Source organism: Hypanus sabinus, chromosome 2, assembly GCF_030144855.1.
Source record: "Hypanus sabinus isolate sHypSab1 chromosome 2, sHypSab1.hap1, whole genome shotgun sequence".
Classification (NCBI taxonomy): domain Eukaryota; kingdom Metazoa; phylum Chordata; class Chondrichthyes; order Myliobatiformes; family Dasyatidae; genus Hypanus; species Hypanus sabinus.
Window position 1 is genome coordinate 146,203,477 of NC_082707.1, and position 11,480 is coordinate 146,214,956.

At 42.6% G+C, this 11,480-nt stretch overlaps 1 protein-coding gene across 1 annotated transcript in view; it reads right to left on the reverse strand.

Annotated features, from left to right (window-relative positions):
- The window catches only part of baz1a (bromodomain adjacent to zinc finger domain, 1A), a 36,910-nt gene that overhangs the window by 15,544 nt on the left and 9,886 nt on the right, over positions 1-11,480 (reverse strand). Inside the window, exons 5-8 of the mRNA XM_059987846.1 lie at positions 11,049-11,138; positions 8,346-8,593; positions 8,026-8,240; positions 3,731-4,221 (exon numbers count right to left, since the gene is read on the reverse strand). Of these exons, the coding sequence (XP_059843829.1) occupies positions 3,731-4,221; positions 8,026-8,240; positions 8,346-8,593; positions 11,049-11,138 (1,044 nt within the window). The remainder of the gene's footprint in view (positions 1-3,730; positions 4,222-8,025; positions 8,241-8,345; positions 8,594-11,048; positions 11,139-11,480) is intronic.

The window sequence follows — 11,480 nt, forward strand, 5'->3', positions numbered from 1 at the left end:
GGGTGGTCACAGGTGTTTGCTGAAAAACGCCAGGGGTTGCCAGCGACCTGTGATGAGTTGCTCCAGCACCCCACCGACTGCCGTGTTTGATGCGTCCACTGTGAGGGCGGTAGGGGCGTCCATTCTGGGATGTACTAGCATCGCGGCGTTCGCCAAAGCTTCCTTCGTTTGAACGAAAGCGGCGGTGGACTCCTCGTCCCAGGTAAGGTCCTTGCTCGGACCCAACATCAGGGCGAACAGGGGGCGCATGATCCGGGCAGCTGAAGGGAGGAAGCGGCGGTAGAAATTGACTATACCTACGAATTCCTGAAGGCCTTTGATCGTGGTGGGTCGGGGAAAGAGGCGGACCGCATCTACCTTAGTGGGCAGAGGGGTTGCCCCGTCTTTAGTAATCCTGTGGCCCAGGAAGTCAATGGTATCGAGTCCGAACTGGCATTTGGCGGGGTTGATTGTAAGACCGTACTCACTCAGTTGGGCGCAGAGTTGACGGAGGTGGGACAGATGCTCCTGACGACTGCTGCTGGCTATGAGGATGTCATCCAAATAGATGAACTCGAAGTCCAGGTCCCGTCCCACTGCGTCCATTAACCGCTGGAACGTCTGTGCGGCATTCTTCAGGCCGAACGGCATGCGGAGGAACTCGAAAAGGCCAAACGAGGTGATGAGAGCCGTTTTGGGGACGTCGTCAGGATGCATCGGGATTTGATGGTACTCTCGGACGAGGTCTACCTTGGAGAAGATCCGTGCGCCGTGCAGGTTTGCTGCAAAGTCCTGAATGTGCGGCACAGGGTAGCGCTCCGGTGTGGTAGCCTCGTTCAGCCTGCGGTAGTCGCGCATGGTCTCCAGCCCCCCGTCGCTTTGGGCACCATGTGCAGGGGGGAGGCCCATGGGCTGTCGGACCGCCGGATGATCCCCAATTCCTCCATCCTCTGGAACTCCTCCTTCGCCAGTCGGAGCTTGTCCGGGGGAAGCCGCCGAGCGCGGGCGTGGAGGGGTGGTCCCTGGGTCGGGATGTGGTGCTGTACGCCGTGCCTGGGCATGGCCGCTGTGAACTGCGGTGCCAGAACCGATGGGAAATCCGCCAGGACCCTGGTGAAGTCGTTGTCGGACAGCGTGATGGAGCCGAGGTGAGGGGCTGGCAACTGGGCTGCACCCAGGGAGAACGTCTGAAAGGTCTCGGCGTGTACCAGTCTCTTCCTGGGCAGGTCGACCAGTAGGCTGTGAGCTCGCAAAAAATCCGCACCCAGAAGCGGTTGGGCTACGGCGGCCAGTGTGAAGCCCCACGTGAACTGGCTGGAGCCGAACTGTAGCTGCACCTGACGGGTGTCATAGGTCCTTACTGTGCTGCCATTCACGGCCCTCAGGGGGGGACCCGGTGCCCTGCTGCGGGTGTCGTAACTCGTCGGAGGTAAAACGCTGATCTCGGCACCAGTGTCGACCAAAAACCGGCGTCCCGACCTTCTATCTCACACATACAGGAGGCTATCCCGATGGCCAGCCGCCGTAGCCATCAGCGGCAGCTGGCCCTGGCGTTTCCCGGGAACTTGCAGGGCGGGCGACAACGGCGGGCTTCTGCGCCCCACCGCTGGTGGTAGAAGCACCAGTGTTCATTGGGCCGGGGGTTGGCGGGCTCTGCGGCCGGGCCTGGACTGGTTTGCTGCCGGGAGCGTGGCTGGGAGATCTGTGCGATGGACGCCCCGCTCACCTTTTTGGCGTTCCACAGCAAGTCCGCCCGGGCTGCCACCTTCCGGGGGTCACTGAAATCCGCGTCGGACAGCAGCAGGCGTATGTCCTCGGGCAGCTGCTCCAGGAATGCCTGCTCAAACATGAGGCAGGGTGTGTGTTCGTCGGCGAGAGACAACATCTCATTCATTAAAGCCGATGGAGGTCTGTCGCCCAAGCCTTCCAGGTGCAGTAAACGGGCAGCCCGCTCGCGCCGTGGGAGTCCGAAAGTCCTGAGGAGCAGGGCTTTGAATTCCGTGTACTTGCCGTCTACCGGGGGCGACTGTACGAACTCCGCGACCTGGGCCGCTGTGTCCCGGTCGAGGGAGCTCACCACGTAGTAGTAGCGGGTGTCTTCTGAGGTGATCTGGCGAACGTGGAATTGGGCTTCGGCTTGCTGGAACCATAGGTTCGGGCGCTGTGTCCAGAAATCCGGCAGTTTCAACGAAACCGCATCAACAGAGGCGGCGTCGGTCATTTCTGGTCCAAAAATCGTTTGGACTGTCGGGGTCACCAATTGTAGCGGTGTGCTACATGCAGCGCTAAAATTACGACACGGAGTCGGTAACTGCAGTCGAAGGAAAAAACTTTATTCGAAATCTTCAGCCTCACTTTTAAGCCTCCCTCAACCTGCCCCCCATGGCGCAGAGGCTCCAAAGCTCTGTGCTCGCAAACTCCCGTAGGCTATCTAATTGTGAGTCGGTTCGGATGTGCCAGGAAATGGGTCGCCACAATGTTATAGATGCAATGGCAAACTGTTCAACATTCTCATGCTATCATGGGTAGAAAGAAACCAGGCCGGAGTTTTTATAAAATCATTACATAATATTCTACCTGCCATCTCACAAAGATTTTATTTATTTAAAAAAGAAACTGGGGAAATCATTGCTCAGACTAAGGAAAATTTGAGTCTACTAGGTAGCTCAGGTGAAAACAAAAAGAGTCACAGTGGGAATTTCAAAGGGGCTAGACAAAAATACACTCCTAATTCCTGCTTGTTACTTGAGCAAATTCAAACAAAACATCACAATCCTGGCATCCACTGCCCAACAGTTGATTCTACATGTCTAGCTTCGCCCTCCTGCTCATTCTTAAATTTCTGCCAAGGAAGCCTATGGTATTGTCAACCAACTACTACTCAGAATGTCCTCCTCTCCAACTGCATTTGTACAGAAACTGCACTTCCTACATCTGTACCAAGTCATATTCCCCAATTTCTATAAAGACTCTTCCCCAGTGCAACAAATTCAAAAATCTCTTCTTTTGGCAATGCTTGTAGCACTGCAATGGTAGATTTACTATTTGCTTCTAATCACCAATCAAACTATATTATGGTTCAATATTCTGTAATACTTATTTCTTTCCTAAAAATTCTCCATGGAGTGAGTTTTAGCTCTGAAAACATAGTTTCCTCAGGATTAGTGTTTTGCAAATACTTAACCAAACAGTGAAAAATGACAAGTGTTCCAAGTTTTATATAACTGATCAGATTTTTTAGCATAATGCAAAAAAAAAGATACAAAAAAATTGGTAATCTTACAAGTTGTGATTTCTTTTCAAATTGAGTGAAGTAGTTCAATTGTTTTTTTTCAATTGATGAATACAACTTCTTTCTTGAAGGTTAAATAGCTATTTTCAAAGATTGGGTATAATTTAAGTATAATATCCTACATTTCAGTTCAGTTTTATGCATTAAAATATCTACAATAGACTGTTTTGAAAAGAATATGTAGTAAAAAGCTCACCTTCAAATATTAATATATCTATTCACAGTCTAGGGACATTTCTGTTATGTCATCCATTAAAGCTAACAAATAACAATATTAATCTGTCAGTTAAAGACAAACTTAACAATTTGATTAGCCTGATTTAATTGAAAAATCAAGTAATTGGAAATTTCAAAGAAATGCAAGAGTACCATTTGTGGTCCTATCACTTGATACTTACGCAAACTGGATACACTTGCTCTTCAGAGTTTTTATATTACAGTGCTCTACATTTTTCCTACCTGCAGATTTGCGCTTTCTGCCTCTTCTTCCTCTTTTAATTACTTGAGCTGGTTTCTGATGTATACGACGTGTATACTTCCTTTTTTTCCTTACAGGTTCATCCTTCAAGATGTCTAAATCAGAAATGTCAACACTGTGAGATGCTGAGGTGTTGCAGTCAGGGGTGCTGGTAATAAACTTCCGATACTTCCGTCGCCGACGGGGACGAACCAATTCGCTGAAGGATTCATCTGTTTGGTCAGATTTAGCATAATGAAATGATCTGGACATTGGTTTTATTTCAGAGTTTGGTGCAGTCTTAGGCTTCCTTCCCAATCTTCTGCCACTATTCTTACCAAAAGATGATGTTAACTTGGGAGTATTTGACTGACTGCGAGGGGTATATTTCCTTTTACCTGCTCGTTGAGTAACCACTGCTTTAGGAGTGCTAGATTTACCCCTTTTGCCTTTAATCTGTAGTTTCAAAGGAGGTCTTCCTCTTCGTGGGCGACTAGTAAAGGAAACAGAACACATTGTTCAAAGCATTTGTGTAAGACAAACAGTCATTTAAAGTATATTTGAAATGTTGGGGTGTGTATAAACACATGCAGTTAGAATGTCTATATTTGTTTTAGATAATATTCAGCAATGTAATTCAGAAACATTATAGTCCCAATATTAACTTCTAAAGCAAAAGCTCAGTCCATAACTGCAAGAAACTGCAGAGAGTTGTGGACACAGCTTAGCACATCATATCATGGAAACCAGCCTCCCCTCAATGGACACTGCCCACAGACCCAATGATGGGATCTAGGATTATGATTGCTGCTTTACTGTTGCAGCAAAAAGTATAAACAATCTCGTCTCCTCTTTCCCATTGAACAGAAAATACAAAACCCTGAAAGCACATACTACCAAGCTCAAACACACCTTCTATTCCGTTGTTAAGAAGCGCCTTAAGAAAGTATTCAGCCCCCACAATTATTTTCACATTTTTTTTGTGTGCCATACTCTGCCAGAACCTCTGTGACCATTTTTATTTCAAGTGGTTGTCTTGAAGGAAGGATTCTATGAGTGGTCCCCTACATCCTTCTCACAGTACAGTGTTTTTTTTAAAACGAGGCCGAATTGCGAGCTCAACACTCAACCCGGCACGGATGGAAAGCACGTCCGGGAGCGGCCCGACTGGATTTGAACTCGGGAACCTTCGCTCCAGAGTTCGACGCTGATGTCACTGTGCCACCAGCCAGCTTTCACATTTTACTGTCTCAGTTTCTAAATTTAAGATATATTGAAGTAGGATTTTTTGAGCTGATCTACAAATCATTTGCATTGTGCCAAATCAAAAGAAAAATTCCAAAACCTGTGAACAGTTTAACAAAAAATTAAAAACCAATACTGTGAGGCTTAAAAAGCATTCATCCCCTATGCTAACTTCCCTCAGGTGTAATATACAGTATTACCTTACCAGCTCACCCAATTTGTTGATGTAGAAAATTGGAAGGTCACCTGTTTTCAATGAATTCATAATAAATATTCCCTGTCTCTGTAAGGTCAACTGTATGGTTGATTTTCAACAGACCGAACCAAAATGAAGATAAAAAGAGCATTCAAGGCAAGTCAGGGAAATGATAATAGAGAAACACAAATCTGGGGAAAGGGACAAGACCATCTCAAAAGGCACTGAACATACCTCAGAACTTAGTACAGTCCATTGTAAAAGTGGAGAAAAAAACCAAAGCCACACAGCCTCGGTCAGGCCACCCATCTACTTAGTTGCCGGAGAAGAATGGCACTTGTAAGAGGGGCTACTGTGATGCCAATGGTAACTTTGAGTAAGATGCAGAAGTTAACGGCTGCAACTGGACATGAAGTTCATGGCTCCACAATAGCCAAAGCCTTGTACAAAAGGGGTATTTATGGAAGAGTGGTAAGGAAGAAACCCTGGCAAAAAAAAAATCATATCTATACATGTCAATACTTTACAAAGCACCTTTAGAAGATGCTGAAAAGTTGTGGAAAAAGGTCTTGTGGTTGGAGGAGACTGAAGTAGAACTTCTTGGCCTCAACATCAAGTGGTACATAAATCTAATAGTGCACAGTTAACACCATCCCTACAGTTGCAGGGACTGGAAATCTGATCAGGATTGATGGGAAGTTGAATGCTGCTAAATACAGAAAGACCCTGGATAAAAACCTGCTAGCCTCTGCCAGAAAGCTTAAATTGGGGAGGAAGTCTGACTTTTAGCAGGACAATGACCCAAAGTGCGCAGCAAGAGCAACATTGGAGTAGCTTCAAATGAAGAAAACTGATGTCCTTAAGTGACCTAGCTGGAGTCCTGACCATAACCTGATCGAACATCTTTGGCAAGACCTTAAGACTGCTGCCCACCGCCGCTCTCCAACTAAACTGGCATAGCTTGAGCAATTTTGCAAGGAGGAATGGGCAAATCTTGCCCCATCACATTGTGCAATGCTAATAGTACTCATCCAAAAGACTACCGGGTATAATAGCTGCGAGAGGCCGTTCAACTAAGTACTGAGCAAAGGGGGATGAATACTTTTGAACTGCTGACATTTCAGTTTTTGAATTGAGATTTTCATGCTTTACAATTTTCCCTGTATTTTTGGGCTTTGTTGTGGAAAAAAGGAACATATGATTCACAAATAAAAATTCTCAGTTAAATCGATCAAAATTCCTGGTTGAAATACTCATTTATGTGAACAAAGGGTTGGGGGTTAAATGCTTTTACAAGGCACTGTGTAAGACTACTGAATGCTTCCCTAATTGTTTGGTTCCTTAAGGTTGTCATAGCTAGGGCCAGGGGATTCAGTGGGGTGGGGAAGAGAAGTAGTGAGGATAAGCTCCTACTGCTGATGAAGCTCCCACTGACACGCATCTCAAGTAGCTTCTGACAGCTGAATCCAGCTCTTGGAAATGCACTACTGACAGAAGGGGCAAAAGCGAGTTACTGGCACTTTAAAACCAATTGCTTTGAGGAGATGGGGCTCGTTAGCTGTAGTTGGCAGCACATCTAAAAGGAAAACTGATCTCAGACCTTTGCTGCCTTGCAACTATACTCACTCATGGAGAAGGCTTCAGTTGCAAACCCGGAGGAAAATTCTAGAGCTGGAATTCCTAAGGCAGTCCTACATAGAGTTCAATGCTAACTGGGAACTCTGCTGGTGCCAAACTGCATCAGTTTCTGCCGTTTCTTTGAGTTCATCAGCTGTGTGGAAAGGGGGAGCTGCTGCATGGCCAATGGCTTACTCTCCATATTATACTGCCCTTGCTTGCAACTAGGATACAACATCCATGGTTGACCCTGAAAAATGGAGGGCCGACAGATAGATTGAGGTCAAGATCGTGCAGGTAACAATAAGGTGCAAGATTGAGATCTTGCACTTTATTTACTTCCATGTTTTCTGCAGCAGTTACAATTTATTTGGCTTTCTGTGACTGTTTTACCTCGTACTATCTCAATCTTCACCACTGCACAATATTCCAGCTGTGACTTAGTTTGTACTAATAAACTGGAATATAATACACGAGAATACCTACTTCGCTCCTCCCTCAACCATTTGGAATAAAGGAATCCCCCCCCCCCCCCCCCCCGAGACCCATCATTTTTCCCCTCAGCTCATTACAACAACCCCAGGAGGAAACAGTTTGTTTTTTGACCAATTAACTGATTTTATTTTTTCTAAAATATCCAAGCCCTGCATCTGCAATTTCTTGAGATATGGAAAAAAAATTCATTTACCGGCTCTTAATTCTAGCCTTTGGCTAGTATTTATTCATTTCTTTATAGGATGGAGAAGATTTGGGTGGATCAATGATGCAGCACATCATGCTGATGCTTCATGGTTCCAGACCCATTTTCTAACTGACATTTGGTACTCAAAGTGGAGTTTGCATGTTCTCCTTGTGAGCTTTCCTATGATACTTCAATTTTCTTCTGAAGAACTGCTGGCTAGTAGGTTAATCGGTCACTAAGTTATCCCTTGTGTAGGTGAATGGTAGGAAAATCAGGCTAGTGTTGGTTATGAAGAGTTAATGTACATGTGAAAGTGATAAGGTACAGGGGAATAAGTTGATGATAGGGATTTGTTTCAAGAGTCAGCATTAAAATTAAGATCTGATTTAAAATCTAGTGCTGTCTAAATAATTGGAAAATGTACACAATCTAATGCAATCACTTATATATTTGCCATTTGGGGTTATGGCATTTATCTGGCAAGGCTGATAATCACAGCAAATCAAACAATACAAGTAAAACCAAAAGTTTTTAAACAATTTAGTTACTAAAAATACCTCCTCTCCATTTCAATTTCTTCCTCAATTTCATTTTCTTCCATTGCCTCGTTTTTATCTTTTTCACTTTGCATCTTCAACAAGTTCTTGTCCAATTCAATCAGATCCTCCTCCTCCTCCTCACTCTCCAATGATGGTCTTTGCCTGGCCACTGTACGACGCAACCGTTGTTTTGGCCTGCATTCAGGGCAGAACCAATCATCCTCTGGAATGATCTAAGAGAAATTGGGTACTTTAAAGGATATTACTTTGAAAATGGTGGGAACCAGATTAATCAGTTTGCTTATTTTATATATAAAAAGCAAGTTTTAGGCACAAACCTTGACCTTTGGTCTCAAGCAGTATGTGTGATGACCCCTATCACAGCCATCACACAGAAGCATGTTTTCTGCATCGCCCTTCTTGTGACAGATCTTACAGCGAGTATTTAGCAAAGATTTGGCCCATATAATGCTACGATCCAGTGTAGAGAGGTGAAGAAAAACCTGAGCTAAGCTGGTGCATGCCAGAAGAGACTCTCTCCAACGATCTAATAATGTCTTCTGTATCTTCCCACAATCGCTAGTATCTAAAATGCAAGAATTAAAATCTTTAAATTAAACCTTTGTCTCCAGAATTTAAAGTGAGTTTTTATTTTCAGGTTTCCAGAGTTGCAAAAGAAAACAGTTTTGAGATGTGGGCAATGTCGGCAGTTATTGCCCATTGCTAACTACTTGGTGTGATGACTATGAAGCATCATCTCAAACTACTATAGTCTTTTCATTGTTGCTTGGTAGGGAGTTCCAGGATTTAGATCCAATAAGTGATGAGATATATTCCCAAGTCGGAATGTTGTACAGATAACAACAAAATCCTTTATCTACATTCTTCCACTTTTTATTGTATTCTTCAATTACTAAATATTTAAGCATTAATTCAAGACCTAGCTCCTATAAGTAAATGTTTCCTGAACACCAATAATACAGGAAACCTTAGCATATTTAAAAATAAATTGGCTTTCTGAAATAGATTTATACTTCTCAAAAAGTTATCTAAGAATATTTAAATTGTTTACTTATAAACTATGGTCCCTGGCAAAGCATTACAACTTGTTTCTAACATTGGTAGAATTCTGTTAGCTGTATAATCTTCATGGGAACCCACTATTAGTTTCTCCCATACTTTCAACATTGTAACCCTTACTCTAGGGTTTATGCAAGGTTACATGACAATGAGAAGATATAAATATCATTAGAATCACATGCAAGTTGAGTAGCATTTACTGAAAATTGAATGTCATACAAAACTATGGCAGATATTTACTTTCATAAAACACATTTACACCCATTAATTAAATTGTGACAGTTCATTGAAAGTTGTTTGATTTAATCTCAGACCCCAGCCTTTTCATTCTACCATACAAATTTTAACGTCTTTAAAGGTTCTAATGGAATTTGACTTCACCATCCTTTCAGGAAGTTGGAAAAACTCAGTGTGGAAACGATCCCCAATATTTAAACAATTTCTCCCTGCTTGCTCCATTAAAACTCATTTTTGAAAATCTCATTAGGTTTTCCAATAAACTTAAGTTCTTCAAGCAAGTTATTTAATCAAATACTTGTCTCACATCCCTGAGTTCACTCTGGTAATCCTTCTCTACAGTCCAGAGATTCTAGCTAAAGTGCAATGCTCAAATATGTACTCTATAATGATCTAACCAGGAAGTTTGTAAAAGTTGAACTCAACTTGTTTTTATAGCTGAGGCCATAAAATACAAGGTCATGAAAGCATTCAGTGTAATTGCTTTAGCTGCATAATAAATCTGTATTTTCATATTTGCCTTTCTAGCTCTGGCACTCACTGCAATAAAGAGAAAAAGTACTGATTACATAGTCTCCAACTAAAACACACTACATTTGCACCAGCAAATTCCCCAAAACTGATGGCACCATTTCACCTTTCATTTAGGAATATATTTGATCATGTCTTGAGTAAATTCAGTTATTCACCTTCCTTGACCTATACTTCCCCTTCCCCCACACCCCAAATATCAATATTTAAATAATGATGTCCTTCATCACTGGTCCTTTTTGGGCTTTCAAAGATTTTCTTCTGATACACTTACCTATTTCATAGGGAGTAAATCAAAAGATTTCCAGATTTTTCCAGTCTGCTAAATAGCTGCCTGCAAGACCTCAGCTTCTTTATTACCGACATCATAGATATCAATTTTGATTATTCTCTTTCCCCACACAAGTGTTCATCAGCGATTCAGTGCTATCTAAGGTAATATGTAGTTCAGGATTGACAATGCCTACTGCAGCAACTCCCACAAATCAACTACCAAATCCTTTACTACAAATGCAAGGGTACAGGAGGGGCAGCCTTAGAACCACTTCTGGGGAAGCTGGCAGCAGACTGAATACACATTTTTTTTTAACCAGGACATACTATGTAAGAGCAGGGACATTATGATATAAGTACAGAAAACCTCAAGTTACAGCTAGAGAACTGTGCACAGTTCTGGTCATAGCACTTTAGGAAGTATATGATAGCACTGAAGAGGGTGTGGAGAGATTTACCAGGATGTCGGTTAGGATTAAGAGTTTCAAATACGAGGAGAGGCTGGATTTCTTGACTGTTAAGTAGGGATACTTAGGGGTGACAAAATTCCTGCATGATTTAGTTTAGTTTATACCAGGTTCATAATATGGAACCAAACCATCTTCATTACTGCACGTTTTCTTAGGTCTTTCAATATGTGCCAATTCTGCTTCATCTTGTCAAGGCTTTCATGAATTTACACTAGCACAATGTTGACATTGTTGGCCGGTGTGACAGTAAAATTCTCTAAACTGCATCTGCCTCACCAACCAATAACTTAATAGAATAAGAGAGTTTTTAAGCCTGCATTTAACAGCCAGACAAATGTTTTGTATTATTTTAAAGAAAACTTTAAAATTATTGCAAATCTCTAACATGCTCAAAGGAAGTATTTGCATTTCAATATACCAAGCATTCTTAGCAGTTGATCCTATACACACCATCTTTATCACCAGCTTGATCTTCACTTTTTCTTTTATCATCTTTCTTCTTCTTGTCTTTTGGTTCCTTTTTTATATCATCTGCATCTCCTTTGAAGAAAAGGGATTTCTAGTTATATAACTTTATAATATCTAGAGCACTTGAAAAGTCAAAACTAAAACTGCTGAAACTGCAGCAAAATAATTTGTTGATAGACAATTACTTTGGTAAACAAGTTGCATTATAGACCTCAACTTTCTAAAAATGCAACTGGCAATTTAGGACAGTTAGATCAATTCAACACCCGTGTTTTCATATCTCACAATTTTAAGAGTCCAATGAATTAAATTTGCATCTTGGCCATCACTTTGTAGCTTTACATAAGCATATTAAGGCTGGAAAGGAGTCATCATGACAAGTTGGGGACAGGGCTGAACAGAGAAAGCAGAAAA